Raw genomic sequence first — 13,457 nt, forward strand, 5'->3', positions numbered from 1 at the left:
CCATTTATTCTACTTTTAACTGTAAGATGTTTTCCTCATATATTTATACCCTTTCAAAAATAGGGTGAAGATTAAGTAAATAATACTCTGGTGCTTGGAATGAAGTAGACAGAAGGCTTACATTACACAATGATGTGTTATGAATATATTTATTAAGTTGTGTCCAGAGTTGATGACTGTAGGCAATTGGTGATTTATTGAGTCTAGGACAAGTCTGTCATACTTTGACAAATTTTCCAGTTTTCCCTTGGAAGAAACTTTGAAACAAAAGTAAAGCTTTGAAACAAAAACCTATTAGATACACAGCCTGAGTATATCTTCAGTTCAGTTCAGTTCAGTCGCTCAGTCGTGTCCGACTCTTTGAGACCCCATGAATCACAGCACACCAGGCCTCCCTATCCATCACCAACTCCCGGAGTTCACTCACATCCATCAAGTCAGTGATGCCATCCAGCCATCTCATCCTCTGTCGTCCCGTTTTCCTCCTGCCCCCAATCCTTCCCAGCATCAGAGTCTTTTCCAATGAGTCAACTCTTTACATGAGATGGCCAAAGTACTGGAGTTTCAGCTTCAGCAGCAGTCCTTCCAATGAACACCCAGGGCTGATCTCCTTCAGAAAGGACTGGTTGGATCTCCTTGCAGTCCAAGGGACTCTCAAGAGTCTTCTCCAACACCACAATTCAAAAGCATCAATTCTTCAGCGCTCAGCTTTCTTCATAGTCCAACTCTCGCTTCCATACATGACCACTTAAGCCTAAATCTTATGACTAATTGTTTGTTTGTTTTTCCTAATAGAAATATGAGTTCAGCTGGCCCTGAAGGGAGAAAAGTGATGAGGAGGTGTGATGGACTGATTGACTCACTGGTCCATTATGTCAGAGGCACCATTGCAGATTACCAGCCAGATGACAAGGTGATTTAAGAGTTAGATATCTCTCATATTAAATTACTTATTTTGTCTTACTAAGACTTCAGAGTATTCTTGAAGTAGCTGCTTGGGTTTGGCTTTATTCATTAACTCATTTGTTGAGCTTAAGATTTCCCATACATGCTCATAAATTTTAAAATCTATATAGTCCGGTTTTTCTTTCTACTTTCCAGAACCAAATTTCAAGCTGTTTAACACCTCTAGATATTTGAAAGGAGCTTAGATGCTACATTTTCAGCAATGAAATTCACCTCTTCCTTCATCCCCAAACTTGCTCCTCTGTATAATCCCCCTTAATATTTATCACCATCTACCAAGTGAAAATAGAAATCTAAGTAATCTAGGACTTCCTCTCTTCCATCATATCCCACATCCTCTGGACAACAAATCATGTGCATTCTACTTCTGAAATACTCTATAGTTTAACCACTCCTCTTTAATGCTACTACTGCTATCCTAATTTGTGCATCTTTCATACTGATTATTGTCGTCAACTCCTGATTGATCCCTATAAGTATTATCTCCTCCTGTTTTCTAACTCCCATGGCTGGTAAGCAATATACCTAAAATATAAAATCATTCTGAACACACTGTAAAAACCAATGTTTTAAAAAATTCAGCCTCTATTTCTTAGCATTGTGCTCATGACCATTTATGATTTAACCCTAGCCTTTCTAGCCATACTTATGTCACTCCCCCAGGCACCCCGTAGTCCAGGCACACCCTGTTGCATCCAGTTAACCTTGTAAGATCTAAAGCCTCAGAAGTTCTGTGATATGATACCTGCGAAGTTACCTATATATACATATATATAATCAATATGCTTGTCCTGTTTCTCAGGCCACAGAGAACTGTGTGTGCATTCTCCATAACCTTTCCTACCAGCTGGAGGCAGAACTCCCAGAGAAATATTCCCAGAATATCTATATTCAAAACCGGAATATCCAGGCTGACAACAAAAGTATTGGGTGTTTTGGCAGTCGAAGCAGAAAAGTAAAACAGGTATATTGGGAAGTCTTTGAAAGAAAAAGTGTGCGTGTATATTTCTAAGTACTTAGTGTATGTCAGGCTCTACTTTAAGTTCCTTTAATCTTTGTATCAGTCCTATGAGGTGTATTAATATCTTCCTTTACTGATGAGGAAACAGAGATACGAAAAAGTTAATTGATCTTTCCAAAATAATTCAGCAAGTTAGTAAAGGAGATAGAATTCCATCCCAAGCAATCTGGCCCCAGATTTACATTGTTAGCCATCAAACCATATGCTCTGTGCCCCACAGTTTAGGAAGTAAACTTAATACCATGTGGCCAGTGGTATAGCATTGTCTTAACATTAAAAGAAGCCTAGACATTCAGCTTTAAATGTTCTAGAAAACAAACAAGACATCCTAAAAGCAAACCGCATAGGAAGGACACCTTCCAGACTGGCATTTTATGAAAATTGAAGGAATGTGATCTCTCCTACTCCTCAGAGTACCACCGTGTTGATGAACTTGTAGAATACTTGGTAAATTTAGAATCCTGATGCTATCCTGGACAACTTCACAAGACTCTGAGAAGAAGCCTGTTTTTCTTATCTTCGGAGCAGTTGTGACTAATTTAGCTTTTAGCTTATCAGCAACCTGAAAAATATTCTAGAACAGTCTTTGCTTAATTCTCTGTATTCTCTCTCATGGTGAGGGAGAAATAATCATCATGGGCTAAAAGTTAAGTGATTGTAAATCATACATGTCTGCCTTTTTAATGGTTAAGGTCTTATTAGTTTCTCTAGACAAGACAATACTTCTGGTCTCTTGGTTTGAGTATGGAATTGTATAAATCACTTGAAGTCTTTAATTTTGGATTCCGTTGTGTGTGTGGTTAGCAATACCAGGACATGCCAATGCCAGAGGAAAAGAGCAACCCCAAGGGCGTGGAGTGGCTGTGGCACTCCATCGTGATACGAATGTATTTGTCCTTGATCGCCAAGAGTGTCCGAAACTATACTCAAGAAGCATCTTTGGGAGCGCTCCAGAATCTCACAGCAGGAAGTGGACCAGTGAGTATCGTGCTACTTTTTAAAATAATGACATTATAGATACACCTACATTAAGTTCAGAAATGATTGAAGTAAAACCATCAGTTTTCTCGCTTTAGTCAAGAAAGTTCTCAGGAATTGCCAGAGAGTTTGGCTTTCCAGGACTTTCAGCTTCAGCTTCTGCAGAGCCAGGTCAAACTGTAAGTGAAAGACTCAGTATTTATCAGTATTAGTCAGAGCTCTTTCAGTTAGAAGTCTCAAAATCCTACCTAAACTGGCTTAGGCAAAAGAAAGGAATTTCTTGACTCATATCACTGAAAAGTCCAGGGTGGGTTTTCCTTCTATCCTGGTGGGACGTAGGTACCCCAGGGATTGTAATTGTGATTCTCTATCTCTGGCCTCTGTTTTCTTTCCTCTGTTGGTTTCTTTCTCAAAGGCTATCCTCATATTACAGCAAAGATAGCCACCAGTGATTTCAGGCTTACCTTTCATCCAGCCCAGTGTCTCCACAAGAAAAGAAACTACTACTATTTTCCCAATAGCTGTAAGAACTTAGCCATTTGCAAACAAGTTTCTGTGGCTAGGAGTCTGTGATGTTCTAACTGGTCAAGTCTGAGTTGTGTGCTCACATGTGAATTTCAGGGGCATGTGGTTGAGTGAGCAAGAGTCACTGCCACTTGTACCATATAGAGTGACTCTCTAATGGAAAAGTCAGTGTTGTTACCAAAAAGAAGAATGACTGCCAGAAAACAGAGACAACATATGTCCACTACAGTTGGAAAGAACATCTGTGCTTTTGTGTCCCAGAAAGTCAACTGCAAAATGAAGAGCTACGTCTCTTTTCAGATGTACTTACTTTACACCAGCAAAATCAAACTATTAAAAAGAATAAAAACTTACAAGGTCCTGTGATAAACCATAATGGAAAAGAATATGAAAAGGAATGTGTATATGAATCACTTTGCTGTATGGCAGAAATTAACACAGCACTGTAAATCAACTATACTCCAATAAAATTTATCTATTTTTTATTCTTTGGCCACCCCACATGGCATGTGGGGATCTTAGTTCCCCAGCCAGAGATCAAACCTGCACCCTCTGCATTCGAAGTGCAGAGTCTTAATCACTGGACCACCAGGGAAGTCTTAAAAAATTATTTTTAAAAAGAGTAAAAATTTGTTCCTTCTCCCATGTATTTTGCAACATAGTAAGGGATTCTATAAGTATTTAATTATTTGAACTAAGCTTGTGTTCTTTGCCTTGATCATAAAATGATTAGAGTAAACTCTCTTCCAATAGTTCATTATAAGGCAGCCTAATTATCCACCATCAGAGAGGAAAGCACTCTTGTACCTAACAAAAATATTGTTTGTTCTTTACTTGAGAAGCCATGTTCATTCTTTTGTTTATACAAAAGCTTGTTCAGCTTCGAATAAAACTATGAAATACTGAAGCCAGTATTTCTCTGATTTTAGCACTGTGGTTAAGAATACAACCAAACTTTAATCTCTTTGAAATTCTTTAAAACATACTTGTGCACAAGAAGGAAATGGGGAGTGGCCAGGGAGCCCTGACAGCAGAGAGACAGAGCTTATCGCCTTATCTTCCCACTTCCCCATGCTTGGTTTCCCAAAACCACTTCTTTCATTTTCCCAAACTACAGAGGCTCTCTTATTAACCAGCAACCAGTCAAATTAATAGAAGAGATCAGAAGTTATCCTGCTGTGTACTTATGATTTAAGCTCACTGTGCTCTGCTGCTGCTGCCGCTGCTGCTAAGTCGCTTCAGTCGTGTCCAACTCTGTGCGACCCCATAGATGGCAGCCCATCCAGCTCCCCCGTCCCTGGGATTCTCCAGGCAAGAACACTGGAGTGGGTTGCCGCTTCCTTCTCCAGTGCATGAAAGTGAAAGTGAAGTCACTCAGTCGTGTCTGACTCTGAGTGACCCCATGGACTGCAGCCTACCAGGCTCTTCCATCCATGGGATTTTCCAGGCAAGAGTACTGGAGTGGGGTGCCATTGCCTTCTCCACACTGTGCTCTGAGGGTGGTTCAATATGAGCTAATCCTTTAATATGGATTTTAGAACCTTTTCCATCCCAAATTCTATGTTGGAATCAAAACCATTCAGAGGTGTTTCCATATTCCTATCAAAACAAGAATATTTGCCACCTAATATACAGGAATATGCCACTTAAATTCTGAATATGTAGTTTGTTACCTAGATTCTAATTCCTCTATTCATTTATTAAACAGTATTTGAGCACTAAAAGGCACTAGCCTAGTGCTAAGTATATAGTGATGAATAAGACAAAATCTCTGTGTTTGGTAATAATTTAGCTGCGATAAAAAAATAAACAGAAATCTAAGATACCAGGAGAGTTCCAAGTCAAAAGGAATCCAGGAAATGGAGATATCTTCACAACTGTTCTAATTACGTGAAGGCATTTAAAATCATACCTAACCTTAGACCAGTCCAGTCCCCTGCAAGGAGACCTGTACTAAACTGGTAATAATCTGTACCCAAAGCTGTTGGAATTGAACTTAAATAGAGATTTATAGGAGAAAATTATTAGCAGCATGGGACAATGATAAGAGGAGTCTTTATTCTTTTAAGTTGTGAGATGCTTTTTATTAAAGTTTTGACTTATATGTATTTCTTTTCTAATTATTTCATTCCCTGATTTTCTGTGTTTAGATATATGATAAAGAATACTTGGCTTTATAATTTATAAAAGGAATCACTGAACAGAAAAACATGAAAAGCTGGCCATTAAACATAGTTCTAGAAAATACTCCATCCATCTACCTGTGTTCATAACAGAGACATCACTGAAAATTGATGGCCATGTGTCTTAGATGGCAAAGAACCTGAACTGGACTGAATAGCTTCTGAAAGATAGAGTATGGAATTTTTATATAAAATATGACAGTAATTTTTGTCAGGAAGAATACCTTAATGTAAACTTTATTCAAGTATAATGGCCATTATTTTTAAATGACACAGAAAGCACAGAAAATATAAGGAAAGGGGATAGGATGATAAAATTTGCCCATTTAGCAAATTCTCTAAATATAGTGTGAAGTATAACGTACAATATAAATAACTCTTGGAGGTGTAGTGTACAGCATGGTGACTATAGTTAATAATACTGTATTGGTTAAAAGTTCTCATCACAGAAGGAAAAAAATTGTGACTATATGTGATGATGGATGTTATCTAAACTTATTGTGGTAATTATTTCACAATGTATATCAATACATATATCAACTCATTATGTTATATACATGTAAAATTAAAAAGTACATTGTAAAAGTTAAAATCCATTGAAATAAACAGTTTTCAAGTTTCTAAAACACTAAAGGCACTTAATTTGATACCACTGAAAAAAAACAAAACATATTTCTTATATCACACTGTACCCACAAATTAGTTCCAACAGCAGTGCGATTTAAATGTGGAAGATAAAACAATAGAGATTCTAAGTGTTAACATAGAATATCTTCATGACCTGAAATAGGGAAAGATTTCTTAACAGTGGACATAAAAAGCACATAAAGTAAAAGTTTCATGAATTGATTACATAAAAATTAATAGCTTATGCTAGAAAACAAGCATAAGCTGAAATCAAGATTGCCAGGAGAAATATCAATAACTTCAGATAATGCAGCTAACACCACCCTTATGACAGAAAGCAAAGAACTAAGAGCCTCTTGATGAAAGTGAAAGAGGAGAGTGAAAAAGTTGGCTTAAAACTGAACATTCAGAAAACTAAGATCATGGCATCTAGTCCCATCACTTCATGGCAAATAGATGGGGAAACAGTGACAGAATTTATTTTTCAAGGCTCCAAAATCACTGCAGATGGTGACTACAGCCATGAAATTAAAAGACGCTTGCTCTTTGAAAGAAAAGCTATGACCAGCCTAGACAGCATATTAAAAAGCAGAAACATCACTTTACTGACATAAGTCTGTACATTCAAAGCTATGGTTTTTCCAGTAGTCATGTATGGTTGTGAGAGTTGGGTTATAAAGAAAGCTGAGTGCCGAAGAATTGATGGTTTTGAACTGTGGTGTTGGAGACGACTCTTGAGAGTCCCTTGGACTGCACGGAGGTCCACCCAGTCCATCCTAATGGAAATCAGTCCTGAATATTCATTGGAAGGACTGATACTGAAGCTGAAACTCCAGTACTTTGGCTGCCTGATGCAAAGAACTGATTAATTTGTAAAGACCCGGATGCTGGGAAAGATTGAAGGCAGGAGAAGGGGATAGCAGAGGATGAGATGGTTGGATGGCATCACCGACTCAATGGGCATGAGTTTGAGTAAACTCCAGGAGCTGGTGATGGACGGGGAGGCCTGGCGTGCTGCAGTGCATGCTGTCAAAAAGAGTAGGACACAACTGAGTGACTGGGCGGAACTGATGCTAGCAAAAGACGGTAAAAAGGCAAAGCAGAGGAGGAAAAGATTTCGGTAACGTATATAAGTAGTAAAGGCTGGTATCTAGGAAATTTTTTTTTTAAAGACTCATCAATTTAACAATGAAAGGATAGACAACCAAATTGAAAATGAACAAGAGATTTAAACAGGCATTTCACAAAACATAATATAGAAATGGCCATTAAACATTTGTTAAGATGCTCAGCCTCATTAGTAATCAGGACAATATGAACTAAAATTGCTATGTGTAAACAGTTATAGCAGTCATTTTCACAAATTCCCTAAAACTGGAATATGAAATCTCTATTTGGTAAATCTCATTGCTTATTTTCCTTAATGAGCAAATTCTAAAGGCCATTCCACGTCAGCCTCTCCCATTTCCTTCAATGAATCAGAATTCATGTTTCCATAATCATTTTTATATACTAGACCTTGAGATGACAAAGAAAATGCGGTGAGAGTGATAGAGCTCAATGGCAGTGACTCAGAAGAGCAGAGCTTTTGCATATGAGGAAAGATGTAGTTACTTAGATGGACCATTAGAAAGAGAGATGAATACCTCCATCTTCAAGGAGGAGGACTTTTACAGAATCCTACAGAAGAAGGATTTTTCTCAGAGAAGAGAAAAGAATCTAATGGAATGTTTTGCAAATCAGTGAAAGACAAAGCGTAGCTTTGGAATAAACATTGCAAAATAGTGGCTATTAAACTTCCGTGAGATACTCATGGATATTTTGAGTACCTAATAAAAATGAGAGATTCTTTCCTTGAGAAAGATTATTATAAACACAAAAATAATTTTAAGGACCTCCCGTTCCCTCCCTGAAACCTATCCTGGCTCCCATATTAACTCCTTCTCTGGAAGGTATAGTGGAGAATATAAGGGGAGCAGTCTGCAGGAGGTAGGGGAAGCAAGCAGTGTTAGGTAAGATAAACAGGAGATAGACACCCTCAAAAATGGTTAAGAATGTATGGATTTTTGGCACAGTGACCTAATATTAGCTTCAAATAAAAATACATAAAGTTGCAGGCACAAGTTAAGGCCTCAGTATTGTTGGGGGTTTGCTGATGCCAGGTAGGGCCTACTTGGTACTCAGACCTGTGAAAGTAGGTGACCAACCTTATTCCAAGTAAGATTTGCTTCTGGTGGACTTAGACCTGAAACAAGAAACTTGCACATGCAGCCTCCCATACAGAGCATAGAGTTACAGGTAATCTGACTAGCCATATACTCCTTTTAAAGTCCAGTGTATCTTTCAGAATAAACTGGCTTTTTAGAAAAGAATGTTTTTAAAATATGTAAAATGCCAAAGTTTAAACTAGAGAAACAGAAAAGATAAATAAGCCAACAGCCAGTAAATACATTTAAATAGTAATCAAAGACATCTCCCTGTAAAATTTTTCTCCGTTCAGTTGGCTATATAGCTAAGTCCTACCAGAGCCACAAAGTTGAGAGTATTTTTGTATTACACACATAGGAAAAAAAACAATAAATTTTATGACATTAGTGTAAATTTCATCCTAAAACATTCTTTTCTTTTCATAACAATGAACTGAAAATGTGAGTAAAAAGCAGAATATGAAGAAAAAGAAAGGAAAGAGAAAGACAGACCCATTTTATTTATGAGGTGAAGTGAAGTGAAGTCGCTCAGTCGTGTCTGACTCTTTGCAACCCCATGGACTGTAGCCCACCAGGCTCCTCAGTCCATGAGATTTTCCAGGCATGAATACTGGAGTGGGTTGCCATTTCCTTCTCCAGGGGATCTTCCCGAACCAGGGATCAAACCCAGGTCTCCCGTATTGTAGGCAGACACTTTACTGTCTGAGCTAAACTGATGCAAAAAACATTGTAACTAACCAAATCCAATATTTTTATTTTAAAATACTGAATAAACTGTCTTTATCCAGTAATTGAAAACTTAATAAGAATTTGAAGCTAGCTTTTTAAACATATTTACATCTTATATTATATAAACATCTTATATATTACAATCTCCAGTAATCTACAGAAACTTAGAAATTTTACCCCGAAATGAAATACAGTAGTATTTATAGGGCATGTCTCACGAAACAGATGCCAACATCAGTAGCTCAGACAGTTGTCCAGAAGGAAAATGGCCTTCAGCACACACGAAAGATGCTGCATGTCGGTGATCCAAGTGTGAGAAAGACTGCCGTCTCTCTGCTGAGGAATTTGTCTCGGAATCTTTCTCTGCAGAATGAAATTGGTAAGTGAGTATAAGTCTCTAGATGTAATGTATCTGTATTGAAAATACAAACGCACTAAAACAAAAACATTGTCCTTATCCCATTCTTTTTACGATGATAAGTTGAAAGTGTGAATGAAAAGCAAAATGTGATAAATAGAACTGGGTTTCGTGTACCTAGACATCAAGAGTAGACTTTCACACTGGTTTCAAATATCATTTTTCTTAGTATCCAGCTTCATTTTTGTTCCAGTTACTACTGAAGAGAAATTTTAAACCATACTAAAAATGAACAAAATATGTAATATATATGATATTTCTTGGCCCTCAACTATGCCATCCAATGACATCTTTTTTAAACCATGTCTTTCAGAATGTTCTGTGTAATCTGCTGAAGCACCACCCTTCTAAAACATTAAACACACACACACACACACACACACACAGTGCTTGTTCACTTAAGAAGCTTGGCCATTGTTATACTAGAAAAAATGGATGGACAGATGATCACAGAAAGAATGAATCACTGAATATACCAGATTTGGCATAGGTTTTAGAATAAATACGATAAAACACATTTGCTCCCTTTTTTGTAAGCCCATATTATTGACAAAAATGATAACATGTTATCCTTTCAAATAAAACAATTTTTTATTCATTTTCTTTATATCTGAATATGTAAATGTTTGTGACTTAAGTCAAAAGCTGTAAAATGAGATAGTAGGATGATAATGCTAAAATTAATCATGCTTCCTAATGTTCCATAAATTAGTCATTTCAGACTACTTAAAATTCAATTTTTTCAGAAATTCCAGTATTTTTTTTTAATGAATTAGATTACTTTGAAATCTACATACAGACTCACACAGTGTGGTTGTGTTTTAATAATGTCATTTTCAAGACAACCAACAGCACAACATTGAACAGGTTTCATACAATGGTTTTGTGCCCATTATAAATGTAGAGAGCCTGAAAATTTTTCAATGAAATCTAAAAGAAACTTTGCCAAAGGCAGTGTCTGAAAATTGTGAAAGTGTTCTCCTCATTATCTTTTATGGACTTTTGTGCTGTACTTCAATCAGGTGTATTATCCTTTTTTTCTCTCTCTCTCTCAAATGAACTATTGACTCCATCTTTAGAACACAGCTGATGAGAACTGTGCTCTACACACTGAGCCTGTGCCTTCAGGGCAGAAATGCTATTGTCTCAGGTTCCACGGTCCTCCAGCTGTTAGGACAATAGAGCTGTAGCCCTACAAGTTACATAAGGTGATTTCACTGATAAACCTCTCCAAGTTTTATGGACAATCATGAGAAGAGGCTTCAGTAAAATAAATGAAATTTTTTAATTCCATATTGGCATTATGTCAAATATGTAATTTGAGTAAAATAACCTGTCTTGATTTAGAGTATTAATAGCCAGGAAGAAACGAAAATCAGTTTGAAAGATAAGCTTTTTGTTTTTCTTGAGATTTGTAGGCCAAGTAAAACTTTCCATGTGTTGACTTGGAATGAAGTCATCACATTTTACTTTGATTTACAGAAGTCAACTTGAAATTATATTTTCTTAAAAACTAGAAGATAGGCAACTTAGCATGGCGACAGAATAACAGGTCTCATGCAGAAGACACTGATCTGTGTCTTCCAATGCTACTTTGCCACATGTCACCTTGGATAGTCATTTAACTGCCCTAAGCTGAGTAAAATTAGTAGTCACTATGAATAGTGTTTTTCCAGGGATCAGACAACCTAATGTATGTGAAAGCACCAGCATTAAATAAAATCTCCTCAACAATATGACATTGAGCTATTGACCCTCCAGTATCATGATAGGGCCCTAATTTTATATTTCACTGTTGAAAATCTAATTTTAACTATCTCAAAGTGAATGTATTTACTCAGGTCCACAGGGTGTGTGTGTGTGTGTGTGTGTGTGTGTGTGTGTGTGTGTGTGTGTATAAAAACAGAATGACCCTTTACTATATTGTAATATTTCACTTTGTCTACTTTTCTAAGAAAAACAAGCAAGATATAAAATGTTAAAGACTCTAATTTCTCTAACTCTCACTCCTCCTCAAACATAAGCCAAAGTTTCAACCATAAAATTGACCTGTAGAATTGGACGTTCTCGTTGGTCACACAGAGGCAGAAGTAAAACCCTCTCAGCAGGGCTCCGTCTCAGTGTGGGCAGCCTGGTCTCAGCCAGCCATAGCTGCACCCTGCAGAGAGATCAGTTAGACATTTTCTGGTGTCATTGTCTCACCCTTGCTTTCATGCTGTCAACCTAATTTCAGCAAAAGGAAAATTCAGGTTCTCAAGGCTTTTCATTCTGTTTTACCTTTCTAAAAGGAGGAAGCCTTCTGGTAATAGCTCACATCTATGGAGAACTTACTGTGTGCAGGGAACTGTGACACAGTTCACACATAGTAACTCATTTAATTCCTCAAAACGGTCCTGTGAAGTAAATACTGTTATTATCCCCTTTTACACATTGGGAAAATGTAGCTTACCCAGACCACACAGCCATGAAGTGGCAGAGACGGGACTAAAATTTTAAAAGTGTAGCTTCAGAGACTCAGCTCTGAGCTCCAACACTACACTGTGATGCTTAGACAACAGTGAAAAAGGAAGTGTTCAGGCCTTTGAGCAGAAGGTATGTTTTTCCTGTCAATCAGTTCCAGGTATTATCAAAGGAAAACATACAGTTCATTTCCTTTTATTGACTTTTTCTTTTAGGCATAGTGATTGATGTTGAAATCCAGAAATAAATACAATAATTATTCTCAAGGAACTCATGGCTCCGTTTAGAATTCAGACAAGCACGTAACTAATTACAGTCTGGTGTTAGAGAGAGGGGTTACCAAGTGGCACAGTAGTAAAGAACTGCCTGCCAGTGCAAGAGGTGCACGGAAGATCCTCTGGAGTAGGAAGTGACAGCCCACTCCAATAATTGTTCTTGCCTGGAAAATCCAATGGGCACAGGAACCCTGGCAGGCTCCAAGTCCAGTGGGTCACAAAGAGTCAGATATGACAAGCAACTAAGCACACGCAGCACCAGTATTCTTTCCTGGAAGTTTCCATGGACAGAGGAGCTTGTTGTGTTACAGTCATGGGGTCACAAAGAGTCAGATATGACTGAGCATGCATGCGTATATCAGGGAGAGAAGAACAGTTCAAGGTGCCATGTAAACTCAAATGAAGAAACAATGAAGTTAGGCGCAAGTATTTGTACAACCAAACAACAAAAGCAATAGAAGCATGCTATCTTTCAAGGAGAGTCCAAAGTAGTTAGGGGTGGAGAAAAAAGAAAACCTCTCATTACAATAGAAAAAGTGAAATGAAAACACTGTAGCCAGGATCTTACATATGTAGTAAAAAAACAAATTTTAAGTAGTCTTATCTTTTTTTATATAATGGTGTTATTTTCACATTAAGATAACTTTGAGCAGTACAGATAATTTTTTAAGAATATTTTGAGATCACCATCAGTATTGTAGAAAAATAAATCCTATTAGTATTTTAGTGTATTTCTTCTCAGGTTTCTTCTGTATGAGTTTTCCTTTAAGTATATCAGTTATTTGCACATGAAATATTAACAAATATTTTCTTGTCATTATACATGCTTCATAGATATGTTTTGGGATACATGAGATTCTTTGAAGATATGTTTTAATTAATCATAGTCATATTACTGGGATGTTTAGACTTTGTAAATTTTTCATTTTATATAACACTAGAATAAAGATCTCTGCTTTAAAGTGATATCTTCAGGATGAATTCTCAAAAGTGAAAATACTGAATCAAAAAATGTGAACATTAAAAAAAATTTTGACATTTCTGTCAGATTTCTTTCTGGAAAGATTT

The 13,457-nt window shown here is 37.1% G+C and overlaps 1 protein-coding gene across 1 annotated transcript in view; it reads left to right on the plus strand.

Moving 5' to 3' along the window:
• Positions 1-13,457, plus strand: part of PKP2 (plakophilin 2) — a 92,163-nt gene that overhangs the window by 74,186 nt on the left and 4,520 nt on the right. Inside the window, exons 7-10 of the mRNA XM_018048314.1 lie at positions 796-913; positions 1,769-1,930; positions 2,792-2,965; positions 9,462-9,615. Of these exons, the coding sequence (XP_017903803.1) occupies positions 796-913; positions 1,769-1,930; positions 2,792-2,965; positions 9,462-9,615 (608 nt within the window). The remainder of the gene's footprint in view (positions 1-795; positions 914-1,768; positions 1,931-2,791; positions 2,966-9,461; positions 9,616-13,457) is intronic.

Source organism: Capra hircus, chromosome 5 (genome assembly GCF_001704415.2).
Source record: "Capra hircus breed San Clemente chromosome 5, ASM170441v1, whole genome shotgun sequence".
NCBI classification, from domain to species: Eukaryota; Metazoa; Chordata; class Mammalia; order Artiodactyla; family Bovidae; genus Capra; species Capra hircus.